The 12,452-nt window shown below is 36.6% G+C and overlaps 1 protein-coding gene across 1 annotated transcript in view; it reads left to right on the top strand.

Annotated features, from left to right (window-relative positions):
• The window catches only part of ITSN2 (intersectin 2), a gene marked incomplete at its 5' end in the record, with an annotated part of 53,089 nt that overhangs the window by 11,999 nt on the left and 28,638 nt on the right, over window positions 1-12,452 (top strand). The window contains 11 exons of the mRNA XM_010289905.1: window positions 96-358; window positions 1,064-1,213; window positions 1,461-1,601; window positions 2,424-2,511; window positions 3,096-3,235; window positions 4,127-4,207; window positions 6,010-6,146; window positions 8,098-8,543; window positions 9,629-9,750; window positions 11,451-11,626; window positions 11,887-12,031. Coding sequence (XP_010288207.1) covers window positions 96-358; window positions 1,064-1,213; window positions 1,461-1,601; window positions 2,424-2,511; window positions 3,096-3,235; window positions 4,127-4,207; window positions 6,010-6,146; window positions 8,098-8,543; window positions 9,629-9,750; window positions 11,451-11,626; window positions 11,887-12,031 — 1,889 coding nt within the window. The remainder of the gene's footprint in view (window positions 1-95; window positions 359-1,063; window positions 1,214-1,460; window positions 1,602-2,423; window positions 2,512-3,095; window positions 3,236-4,126; window positions 4,208-6,009; window positions 6,147-8,097; window positions 8,544-9,628; window positions 9,751-11,450; window positions 11,627-11,886; window positions 12,032-12,452) is intronic.

Here is a 12,452-nt window from a genome sequence, read left to right on the forward strand (position 1 = left end):
AAAAGAAAGTATCTATCTTTAGTGGCATAACCGAGGTACTTGTCTGAGAGCAGTGTTTTGCACAGGACAGAAATAACTACCTTTCCTTATTTTAGTGACATTTGAGGACAAAAGGAAAGCCAACTATGAGAGGGGAAATATGGAGCTGGAAAAACGGCGTCAAGTCCTGTTGGAGCAGCAGCAGAGAGAGGCTGAACGTAAGGCTCAGAAAGAGAGAGAAGAACAAGAGCGAAGAGAGAGGGAACGTCAGGAACAGGAACGGAAAAAACAACTCGAAATGGAAAGGCAGCTGGAGAGACAACGAGAGTTGGAAAGACAAAGGGAGGAAGAAAAGAGGAAAGAAATAGAAAGGCGGGAGGTTGTTTTCTTGAAATTATTTTTTAATGCTTTAAGGAATATGTACATGCATACAGTATCCACTTGACAGAGCATTCAGGATTTGAATGCTGGCTTTGGTTCTGTCTCCTCACATGGCCATTGACAGGTTGCCTTGGAGAGAGAGCGTTGTTTCTGTCTGAAAACATTGTATCTGTTATAAATTAATCAAGTTTTGGTATAGGTTGAAGAATTTCAGATTTTTCATAGGAGAGATGAGATTTTCTTGGACAAATTTCTTGGATTTATGAAAAAATCTGTATAGCAAGAAAGATTGTACTGCATTCATAATTGATAATATTTTGACAGTTGAACTCGAGACAAATTTGCTTCTACTTAGTGTCTCAGTGCATGCGTAAGACTTGCATATTTTATGTAGTACTGTAAAATACTCAAAGGAGGTTATGAGTAATATCTGTCAATGTGCTTATTTATGGGCAGTATTCTAAGCTAAACAGACTTTCTGACTGAATTATGTAGCTTTTCTCCATCCAGAGTTAAGAGCATAGCATGAAGAATCTTACAGGACCACTTCTCTATTCTTTGATGCTGAAGTATATAAAAGCACTTTACAAACAGCATATGGTGTGTTGCTGTTATGCTATTTAGAAATAGAGCACATTATACTGTCATGGTCTCAGAGTTCCGCGTCTCCATTGTAATTTAAAGTAATGTAACTTTTCTGCAGGCAGCAAAGCAAGAACTTGAGCGCCAGCGACGACTGGAATGGGAGAGAATTCGTCGCCAAGAACTTCTTAATCAACGTAACAGGGAACAAGAAGAAATTGTCAAGTTGACCTCTAAAAAGAAGAGCCTTAATCTTGAATTAGAAGCCCTGGTAAGACAGAAATCTCAGTACACATCTTGAAATACAGTATTTTAAAGTATGCATATCTTAGAATCTACATTAATGGCCCACTGGGAGTTTCACTCTGTTTTGGATGAGCAATCTAATCTAATCTTTTTGGATGAGCACACATTTTGGGTTGTGTTGGGGAATTAATCATGGACTAAATTGCCCATGGATTTAGTGGAGCAGTGTTTTTCGTGGTATGTGGTATAATTTGTTTTTTATTTCTTTCTAGACGGACAAACATCAGCAAATCTCAGGCAGGTTGCAAGATATTCGAAGCAAAAAGCAAATGCGAAAAACTGAACTGGAGGCTTTAGATAAGAAATATGACCAAGGAATCATGGAAGTCAAGCAACTACAACAGCAGCTTCAGGTATGTAACTTTCTATTAAGCTTGTAGTTTTCCTTCCTATTCTGTGTTTCTGTAACGCTGTTGATAATACATCCCCATAGGGCGGAATAGTGAATCACTTTGATTATGGTGGAGAGAGGAAATTGTCAAGGCCATCAACATTGCAGAGGGTTTTAGTTTTATTTGTGGTATTAGAGAAATGATTACATGCACTACAACAAGCTGATAGTTGAGTGAGGACAGTTGTCAAAGCCTCAGCCGTTCTTTTGTGAACCGGTAATAGTGACTTCTCTGATTATGAATTTTATGGCTCCAGGCTCAAATTCTTAGGAGGAATGTTTTCCTGTATGCAGAGCAAGTTGGTCTTTGGGCTGAATTACACTGCAGCTCTTCCCCCGCCCTGCCCCGCCTTTGAATAGCAAAACATGAATTATTTCAAATGACTTGACCACCATAAATCATCCTCTACTGTATTTTTATGTAATGCTCCTGCACGTCAAGGAAACTTCTTTTCATGTTCCTGTGTGTCATGGAAAGCTACTATTTTATGTTAGGCTTGGGGCAGCCAACTTACATGTTCTCGTGATATTTACACATTTAGCATGTCTGTTTTGTTTTGTTTTTTTTTCCCCAGCTGTTAATGTTTTTGGGAGAAAAAGCATACAATTTTAATAGTATTTATATTTAGAGTATAGAAGTCATTTTTTCCTCTACGCCGTAATGATAACTTGCATCCACGTTTCATTAACATGAGTTGAAGTTATGTTTGAAAATTCACCCATTTTTACTTACTCATTTATAAGCAATATTGAAAATCTGTTATGTTCTCTTCAATATCTACAGGAGTATCAGAATAAACTAATCTGTTTAGTTCCTGAAAAGCAATTGTTAAGTGAAAGAATTAAAAACGCTCAACTTGAAAACACTCAGAGTAAGTGCCTGCAAATGAATTCTCTTCTGTTCGCATTGCTGGCTTTTCATCACTTGTAAAAAAGGGCTGAAGGATACAGGGGTGTTAATCACACCTTCACTTCTATATCTTTTCAGTTAGTGCCATCTTCCATTATTTCCTTCATGTTCTAAATAAGAGGCAAACACATTTTTGTGAGAAAGGAGAGATTTTGCTTGAAACTTTATTTACACAGATTATACAGCCCACAGTTGTAATACATCTTGTCTTTTTTTGGTAGTGTAAACTTAAGCGAGTTCATTTATGTAAAAATTACACTGCTCTTTACATCAAATCATACTAGCAGTCCCTCTATAGAGAAGCCTGCTATGAATTGCTCTGATATTAAAAGAAACAACTTGCAAATTATTCTGTATATATTACATGTAATGCCTGTATGTCTCAGATGTTGGGACCATTTCTTCTTTGTGCTGTATACGAATAGAAAGGGAAATCAAGGAGTTTTTGTGAGGAAAGATGTTGGGAATGTGTGTATGCTAGGAAAATAATAAAATAATCAATGGAAACAGAAATCCTTGTAAAATTGCTTGCCTTTCATTATGCAGGTACAGGACTCAGTTCAGTGCATAAGAAGTCCCTAGAAAAGGAGGAATTATGCCACAGACTTAAAGAACAACTAGATGCCCTTGAGAAAGAAACTGCTTCTAAACTTGCTGAAATGGATGCATTTAACAGTCAGCTTAAGGTACATGCATTATCTAAATACTTAGGCTTACACCAGTGAGCAGTATCTGTACTTCTCCATCCAGTCGTAAAGGTTGGTGGCACTTCTACCGGGCTTCCAGAAAGCTTTCCCCAACTTTCAATGTCAAATAAGAATTACCAAAACTCTTGGAGTAAATAATGTAATAAAAATACTCTTAAAACTATTGCTAATGTACTAAAATATTAATCTCTTGCTAATCATTGCTTTGCATGAATCAACTGTTGCTCATTCTCAACTTTTGCCTACTAGAATTCATTTTGATTTAGAATTGAAGTTTCTCAAGCCTTTGCAAATTCTGTTCTTATGGTACTGAGGTTATATTGGCTACAATTCTTTGATTGCGGACTGCACATTTAACTTTATTGAAAGAAATACAAGGTTTCATAGTACATTGTACAAGATCTGGTAACAGATTTAGATACTGTCTGAAAAGTAAGCATAGGCCACTTATTTATGTAGAAATTAAGAAATATTGACCACTGGCCCTGAAGGCGTTTTTGTTTCAGAGGCAACTCTTGACTTGCCTGAAAAACGCAGGCAACTCAGGCAGGGTAGCATGCATCCACTTAACTTTATTTACCAGCTTACTCGCAGTGGCACTGATGTGAACTTTATTCGCAAGTAATGGATTTATGCTGGGCCAACGTGAGGGCTCTGCACTCTCCAGTAAAAAGAACACAAAAATTTGTAAACATTTTTAAGGAGTTTCTTTTTAAAAAACAGCTACATATAACATGCATTTTTAGTTACTTGTTTATTGCATGGCTTGCTGGGTTCAGTGACTGCATCCACCATTTAGTCTTCCCTAAAATATGTTTTTCAAAATACAGTGCAAAGATTAATTGGCTTTTTATCTGCCTTATCTTACAGTGTGAGAATATGGATGATTCTGTTCTTCAGTGCCTTTTGTCTCTGCTAAGCTGTCTCAACAACCTCTTCCTCTTACTTAAGGTTATTTTCTAATATTTGGCTCTTTTGTTTTTTAATTATTTCGCTATTTTTCTCTGCTTACCCTTTCTGTTTGGATGTACAACTTCTATTAAATAATTTTCCTAAAAGAAAATGGATAGGGTCTTTTTCTTTCTGCTAGCTTTAACATCCTCTTAAAGACTTAAAATTTTCTTACCTGTTTAGAAAGCCAAACTGCAAAATTCTGATAGCCATTTTATTTCTTTAACAGACTATGTTGTCAGTTGTTTTACCCAGATATTTTTATTTGTAATTAAGGTAACATCAACCAAAAAATACCGTTGTAGATGGAAATGTGTCATCTTCCACCTTTCCATCTGTTGGTCTCTACCTGTCTCGCTAGGCCTGTATCCATACATCTAAGCTGTGAGTCAGGTTAATGAATTCTCGTTCGAATTTAAGAGTCTAGAAATAGCATCAGTGCCCAGAAAATGACATATGACATGGCAAACGTAATGCTATTAAACCTCCAGATTAACCCAGTACTAAAACCTATTTGCTCTTTTTCCTCAACACTGCTTTTGTCTGCTGGGGTCAGAAATCTGAATTTATTTTTTTTTTTCTTCATAAATTATTCTCAGAATTACTTAACTGACCTTTCAATTTTGCATAAGGGTTATTCTGTCCTTAAATCAAAGATACAAGAGTGTTTCTAATGCAGTTTTGTTTCCACGGTGACCCTCAATTTCTGTGCAGAATGAGAAGAAAAAGTATTCTCAGCTGAATATGTTTGGGGAAAAATAATAGTCAATTGTTTCATTTAGTTTGTTGCTATAGAGACTTTCACTGACACAGAAATCTTGTTATCTTGCCCTTTTCATACAAATTACACAGTATCTCTTGGGCAACATGACTGTTGGTAGAGGTGCATATTGTAATGGGCATAGATCTTCCTTAATTGCTTTGTTTGCATTTATGAGATCAGATGTGAAAAGTCAGGGTCTACCTGTTGAATTGCTCAGTGTATATCAATAGGATTTCTAAGAAAAAATAATGTGGTATCATACAGATGTTTTGTAACATGGTGAAGTACAATGTAAAGTTGTATTATTGTTGTTCATTTTTTTTCTTCTGTAAATTTAATTATCTCAAAGATTCATACTAGTTTTCTGCTGTGAAAAAGTTTGTTATCAGAGGGAGATGGAATAGGAATTCAAGGATGTGTTCAAAAGAAGAAGAGTAAAATTGTGACTTTACAAATACAGGAAAACTCCATTCACAGTTAATGTGTTTAGGCTATGGCTTCCCACAGTGGTAAGCCTGCTGGATATTTTAGAAAGTTTTTCTGATTTAAATGTGGGACTGATGAATCATTCAGAAAGCATTGCAAAGGTGATTCCTTTACTTTACTGAAGGAATGCATTCTCAGATTTATGGTATTGTGTTGGCTTTCAGTTGAAGTCTGCCTCCTTGGCAAATGTGTCTTGTAGTTATTTAAAATATGCTTCATTGCCTTCTGTGCCCTTAGATAATGTTGTGTTTGAACACTCCGTTTTATATCTTCCTTTCTCCTCTGTTGTGTTTGCCATTTCCAGCAGGTGTATGACTGGAAGGGCTCTTTGAACGCCTAAGTTATGTCAAAAGCTTTGCAAACCTGCCAGCTACTTTTATACTTCTGTTTAGTTTACTTTCTTTACAGTGACCTCCAAGGACTATTAATAACTTAATATTACTTTATCCATTTGTATTAAAACTTGATTCACAAAGCATTAAAATGCTTGGATTCTTGTCTTGAAAGATGGGCTTTATTCCTTTTGACGTACTTTGTTGTCTTTCCTCGTTAGGACCTGAGAGAAAGTTACAGTACACAGCAGTTAGCCTTGGAGCAGCTCCACAGGATCAAACAGGACAAAATAAGAGAGGTAGAAAAAAGAAGAGCTGAACTTGCACAGAAGAAGCGACTGGAAGATGAAGCTGCAAGGTACCATGTCTGAATGTATCAGCGTTGCAGTTTTTAAAGCAAAAAAATGCTGTGGTGACTTTAAGACACCAACCGTAATAAGCAGGAGGTCTAATCAGTAAAAATATATCCTAGTGAGTTGCCTTAGAGGAAACATTTTATATGGAGTACCACTGATATAAGATGGTTTGAATTACCTCTTTCCAATCTGTTTTTATCTTCTTTTTAAAAAAAAGAAAAATTATAATTCAAATAAACCAAGTAGTCACTTTTGCTAATAAGATTTTTATCTCCTTTAGTAGATAATCCTCACACATTTAAATTTCCTTGTATTTTCTTCCTTGTTTTGCTGGCCTTCAAAAGACCTGTCCGGTTTCCTTAAAAGCACTTCTGACTGAGTAGGTACTAGTTTTTTTGTCATGTATATCCAGACAGTTGTGAGATTGATACTTAAAACAATAGAAGGGGCATTGACTGCTTAATTCCTATCTTAATCTTGAAAACTGGCTGAATTGGCAAGCTTTGAGTTTTAAATTTGATTCCTTTTTTAGGAGGACAATGAGAAAATTCAAATATACGACTGACAGCATCATCCCTTCACCTAGGTGGTCCTGGTTTTGCTCAGCCCAGCCTTGTATCAAGTACTCAAACTTCTACTGTTCTCAGCTCTTGGTTTCTCATGGTCTTGTTCCCAGCTAGTTTTGTTTTCTTTCGTTTTGCTGATTAAGAAGCCATAGCTTCTAGGGTTTGATTCTGGCTGTCTTAAGATGCCACTCTGTTTTTCCTCTCTCCAGACCTGCTGTCAGCTGCCTACTTTGTGCTTAGCAGCCGTGGATTGAAACAGTGCCAGAGAGAGGCTGGGTGGGCAGTCCTCAGCTCTGGAGTTGCTTTGGTGTACTACTTCTGACTTCTCATTCGGAGAATTACTGTGTTTTGTCTTTTTAATTTGAGAGAGATATTCTTTTTCAATGATTCATATTTGCTTTTTTTTTCATGAAGCAGAGCTAGTGACCTTGTAGTATGTGTGATTCGTGGTCTTAACTCGGGACAGCATTTTTCTACAACAGTGTGATGGAGTTTCATAACATTTGTGACAGTCCTTTTAAGAGAACATTTTTCTGTGGAACATAGCTATATGTTAGAGTAACAATACTACTGCACAGCTCTTACTAGATCCTGTCACGTGCTTGGAAACACGATAAAATGACCATCAGATGAGTGGACCTCCCACAGTGATTTGATGAAGCAGTCTCCTCTAGGCGTGGTCCCTTCTCAGCTACCTCTTCAGAAGGTGGCCCAAATGGTTTGGTCTACTCTTTTCAGAAGAAAGGTCTCGACAGCTAAGATACAATGATTTTTAAGGGTGTTGGATAATAACTTCTTTGGAAAGATGAGGCACAGGATAAAAGTCTGAATAATTTCAGAGAATGCAGTCAGATTTCCAGATTCTGTCTGCTGAAGAGTGTGACAGTGGTGGGGATAAGTGTATTGAATAGATTGCAATGGCTGAAGGCAAAAAATTAAAGCAGCAAAGATCAGTATGCAAAGGCTATTTTTGTGTATGTACCAGCGTGAAACTTTGTTATTAATCCATTTGGAAACCTTAGTTTCCAGTCGTGAGATTTGGATACTACCTTGGTGGACAGCTTAAACCCACCTTTGTTCAATTAACAGATCACTTCTTGCTCATCAGGGTATAGGTTAGCAGAAGTGATTGTGGAGGCACTACACAAGTAACCATGTGGCAGCGTTTCTACACCAAGAATGTTAATCCTTTGTTATTTATATGTGAAATATACTGGCACTCATGTTAAGACAAAGCATGGTTTCCTGTGGAAGAACTGATTGCCCAAAAAGAAAAGTAGTTGATATCATAGATGCAATTTTACTTAAAAGTGCAGTTGATTACTCTGTGAACACATTCATTTTTATCTGAATGTCCTCTCACTCCTCTCTCATTCTTTTCTTTCAGAAAAGCAAAACGGGAGAAGGAGAACCAATGGCAGGAAAATATCCGAAGGGAAGAGGAAGAGAAAAAGAAGCGATTGGAGGAGGAACGAATGCAGGAAAAAGTTCAAGAAAAGCTGAAAGCTGAAGAAGCAGTTGCTCTGATGAGAGAAAAGGAAAATAAACAACAGCTTCATGCAGAGGAGGAGAAAAACAGCCAATCCACAATCTTGAAGGAAACAGGACAACAAAGGCAGAGGCAACTGGAAGAAGATAAAAGAAAGCAAGAACAAATTGCAAAAGAAGCTGAGGAGAGGCGTAAGCAGAACGAAGAAATAAAGAAGATGAAAGAAGTGACCAACTCTCAAGAGGTGGAGAAACGCACTTCTAAATTAAACATAAATGAGAAGTTTGCAGATCTGTTGAAACTAACAGAGGGTAAAAGTCTTAAGCCACCCTGGAAAAATGAAGGTAATCTTAGTCTGTTAGATTTTTGCTGTAATGGTTTTTATTTTCCTGAGTATTGTTTCATTCTTTAAAAGTATTATTACTAATGTGACACTATGGCCAGCTCATTGTCTAAAATATTACCACAAAAACCCAGCTATGTTCCATGTCTTTAGCTTAACTTAGGTTACTGTTACCAGTTTTCAGCACCTATAACTCTGATGAGAAATCAAGAAATCACAGATGCTGGAAACAGTAATAGCTTTTTCCTAAGGCCTGCACTTTCTGTCATTAAAGCAGAGTGCTAATATGGAAGAGTTTTGCTCAATGATGAGTGGATGGGCAGGTAACACTTGGCAAAGTGATTTATTAACATTGAAATCTAGTTTATTTCTGCATTATTCAATGCCTCTTATGAAAAAACAAAATACTGAAGTCAACTTAACTCTAGTTGTGGAACTTTGAAAACTGGTTTAACATATTTTTGCTAAAGGCGGTTTTGATTAGTTCCATCCTTTGTTAGTTCTTGTCAGTTTTTATTAGCCACTTTTATCACTGAGTTCAGCAAGAACTAAATGAGAACAGTGCTGAAAGATATTTGCACACCTCAGCGATACCTTGTAAAACATTCACTGTTAGCAATGTCAGTCACAGACTTGGAGAACATTAATGTAAAGAAAATAGAAATCGTGGTGTTTTAGGTTTCCAAGTAAAATCTTCACACCTGCTGCTGAACGCTTACTGTTGTAGCAGTGTTATCTTTTCAACTTGGAAAATTACAGTTGTGTTAAACAAGACTATTAAAGCACTGGCTTAGCTAGAGCAGTTTGACAAAGAAAAATGAGATTATAAAAATCTCATTTTTTGTCTTCAGAAGACAATGTGTTTTATTGCCAAACATGTGTTATGTTTAATATGATTAACATGTTAAACTCCTGCATTTTATGCATCCCATCAGCCTGCTAGTCATCTCCTTTGATATGTGCATGGTGTCTTTGGGGCAAGAACAGTTCTCTTATATTCATACCTATTGCTTAGAAGGTAGAACTCCAACTAAGTGTGTACCTTTCAGCTGTATCAAAATGGTAACTATTTTCTTATTCTTTCAGGCAATGCAGTTAGTGTCTCGGAGTCTAGGAATACAGTTGCCTTGGTAAATTACAGAGCTTTATATCCATTTGAAGCAAGGAATCACGATGAGATGAGCTTTAATACTGGGGATATAATTCAGGTAAGATTTGCCATTGACATTTAACTTGCAAAAATGCGACCTCGCTTCCCCAGCCTTGAGATACACCAAGGTCTTAAATGTCAAAAGCATTATTGTAATATATTTTAAGACTTACTGAAAATTTAAATAGGATTTTTGTTTGTTTGTTTTTAACAGGTGAAATTAGGATTAGCTCTTTCTTTGGATCTTATGCATCCTAGAGGTGTTGAGAATCTGTTTAGTATAACAATAGTGAACTCTAAACATAAACTTTCTGAAACTACTTGCTCAGGAATGGTGCAGTTGCTGCAGTTCATTGTACGTATGCAGGTTGGCCTTTAAGTGTCTACTTGAAATGTGAGTGTAGAAAACAGAGATATGAATGGCTACATAAAATGACAAAATTATTCATGCCATTTCAATTCAAATTAAAGAAACTAGTTATTTGACAAGTAGCTGTGAAAGGTTCTTCTGAATCTTAATACTGTTTTCTAACGTATTGTTAACATAGACTTCTGCCTCTTGTTGGCTGCTCCTTTATAAATGCTCCCTCAGGCAGATATCTACAGTAGTTTATTCTGTGTCCATTCTTTGGTAGCACTTTTCTGGATTCAGCTGAATATTCTATCTATAATATTGCAGCAGGGCCATAGTATTGGAAATGTCTTCTGGCTTCTCAGTTGAAATCTCTGTTATTTCATGTAATACATCACTTGTCAGCATACAGGTTTTAAAAGCATGTGCATTCAAGTGGACTCATGAAAACTGATTTACAACTGTGGTAATATAATTAATACATATGTATATAATATATAAGTATGTATGATTCCTCCTCGTTCAGACTACAAGTGATATAAGTAGGTGACAAGGGAGAATTTATAAAGCAATGTGATACAAAATATTAAAACACTTAAGTGTTAGTCTTCAGCTTACAGTGTTAAATCATTTATTTGCATTTTCATACCACTGAAGCATGGAAGAGGGAACAAGAGAAATAGGTTTTGTTTTGGCTTCCTTCTCAGTCATTTAACTACTGATGACTTATTTTAGAAATAGGCGAACAGCCGCCACTGCTGCCTCCTCCTCCTTCTCTTATACCCCAAACCTCAACTAAGCTAACTAGCTGATAGTATTTGACAAGCTGCTAACTTTTAGCTAATTTTGATACTTTCGCTAACTTTCAGCATAATGGAGGCTTCAGTATTGCTATGGACATTCAAGGACGCTCTATAATTAATCATACAGTAAATAACAGACTTTTTGGACTTGTCATTTGACTGCATCCAAAACAAGTTAATTATATCTGTAAGCAGAACTGGAGCAGTTGCTTTCGTGCCCTGCTAGGCTCTCCAGCCCACTGCCTCTTGGCTGCATGTTCAGCAAAATACAGCACAATGCACTATAATTTTTGGCAAGCCAGAGTGGCTCCAGGTATAGTACATGATCCCCAATGTGCACGTTTGAGGCCCTTTTGAAGGAATAGAATGTCTTTGAGGCCTGTCTCTACCTGTGTCTAAAAACAGTGCAATTGCATCATTACCGTGTTTCTTGAACAGGGCAAAATCAGCTCAATTCTGAAAGGGAAGAGAATGAAAACGCTGATCCTGGTATGAGTGCTGCTCACGCTGTTCAATTCAGAGTGCCAGCAGGTGCTGACACACTAGATACCCTGTTAATTTCACGCTGCTAATTGTGTTTTCTATTTATCCTCCTGATCATAGGTTGATGAAAAAACTGTGGGAGAGCCTGGTTGGCTTTATGGGAGTTTTCAGGGACATTTTGGTTGGTTTCCATGCAATTATGTAGAAAAAATACCAGATGGAGAAAAATCTTTATCTCCTAAGAAGGCCTTACTTCCTCCTACAGTATCTTTATCTACTACCTCAGCTGCTTCAGAGTGAGTTTTTGTTATGTTTGTGTTAAAATTTCTTTTTCTAAATTTAGCTAATACATAATGTGCTATATAGTTTCATTCGGTGTTTGTTTTCTTATTGAAGAACCTACCTGAAAGTCTTAGCTTGGAAATTTTAAGTATTTGAGAGTCTGCTTCACGTTGTATAGAGTATCTGTTTTGTATATGTTAAAAAGTTATTCTGCTTGAGGTACTTTTTGAATAAAAATTGTAATGTGTTAAATACACCTGTATTCAATTTGCAGACCACTTTCACCAAGTAAATCTGCAGAAGAATCTGATTACCAAAACGTACCTTTTTCTAGCCTGAATGTTAATACAGCGTGGCAACAGAAATCAGCTTTTACTCGCACTGTGTCCCCTGGATCTGTTTCACCCATTCATGGACAGGTATATTATGTCAGAGTGGAGAACTTGCTGTATTTTAGATTCATGTTAATGAAACTGATTTAAAGAAAAAACAAAACAAAATACGACTTTTCTAATTCTGGGTGCACTGAACAGGCTAGAGGATAAAGCAGCTAGTCTGAATGCTCCACCAGTGTGCATTGACATAATTCCATATGTTTCCAGGGACCAGTGAGCAAGAAGACTCATGCAGTATGTTTCATAATTCTAAAATCTTTTTCACCTGTATTTGGCCATACAAGATATTTCTAACATGTAGAGAAACAGAGTTGAGAGATTGCTCCTGAATCAACAGCTTATATACATCGATGTAAAATCTCGTTGACCAGACAACAAATTATTCAGCCATCACTTAAAAATGAAGTTGCTTAAGCTTCAATAAAAGCTACCTCAATGTTTGTGT

This window comes from Phaethon lepturus, unplaced genomic scaffold, assembly GCF_000687285.1.
Source record: "Phaethon lepturus isolate BGI_N335 unplaced genomic scaffold, ASM68728v1 scaffold8486, whole genome shotgun sequence".
NCBI classification, from domain to species: domain Eukaryota; kingdom Metazoa; phylum Chordata; class Aves; order Phaethontiformes; family Phaethontidae; genus Phaethon; species Phaethon lepturus.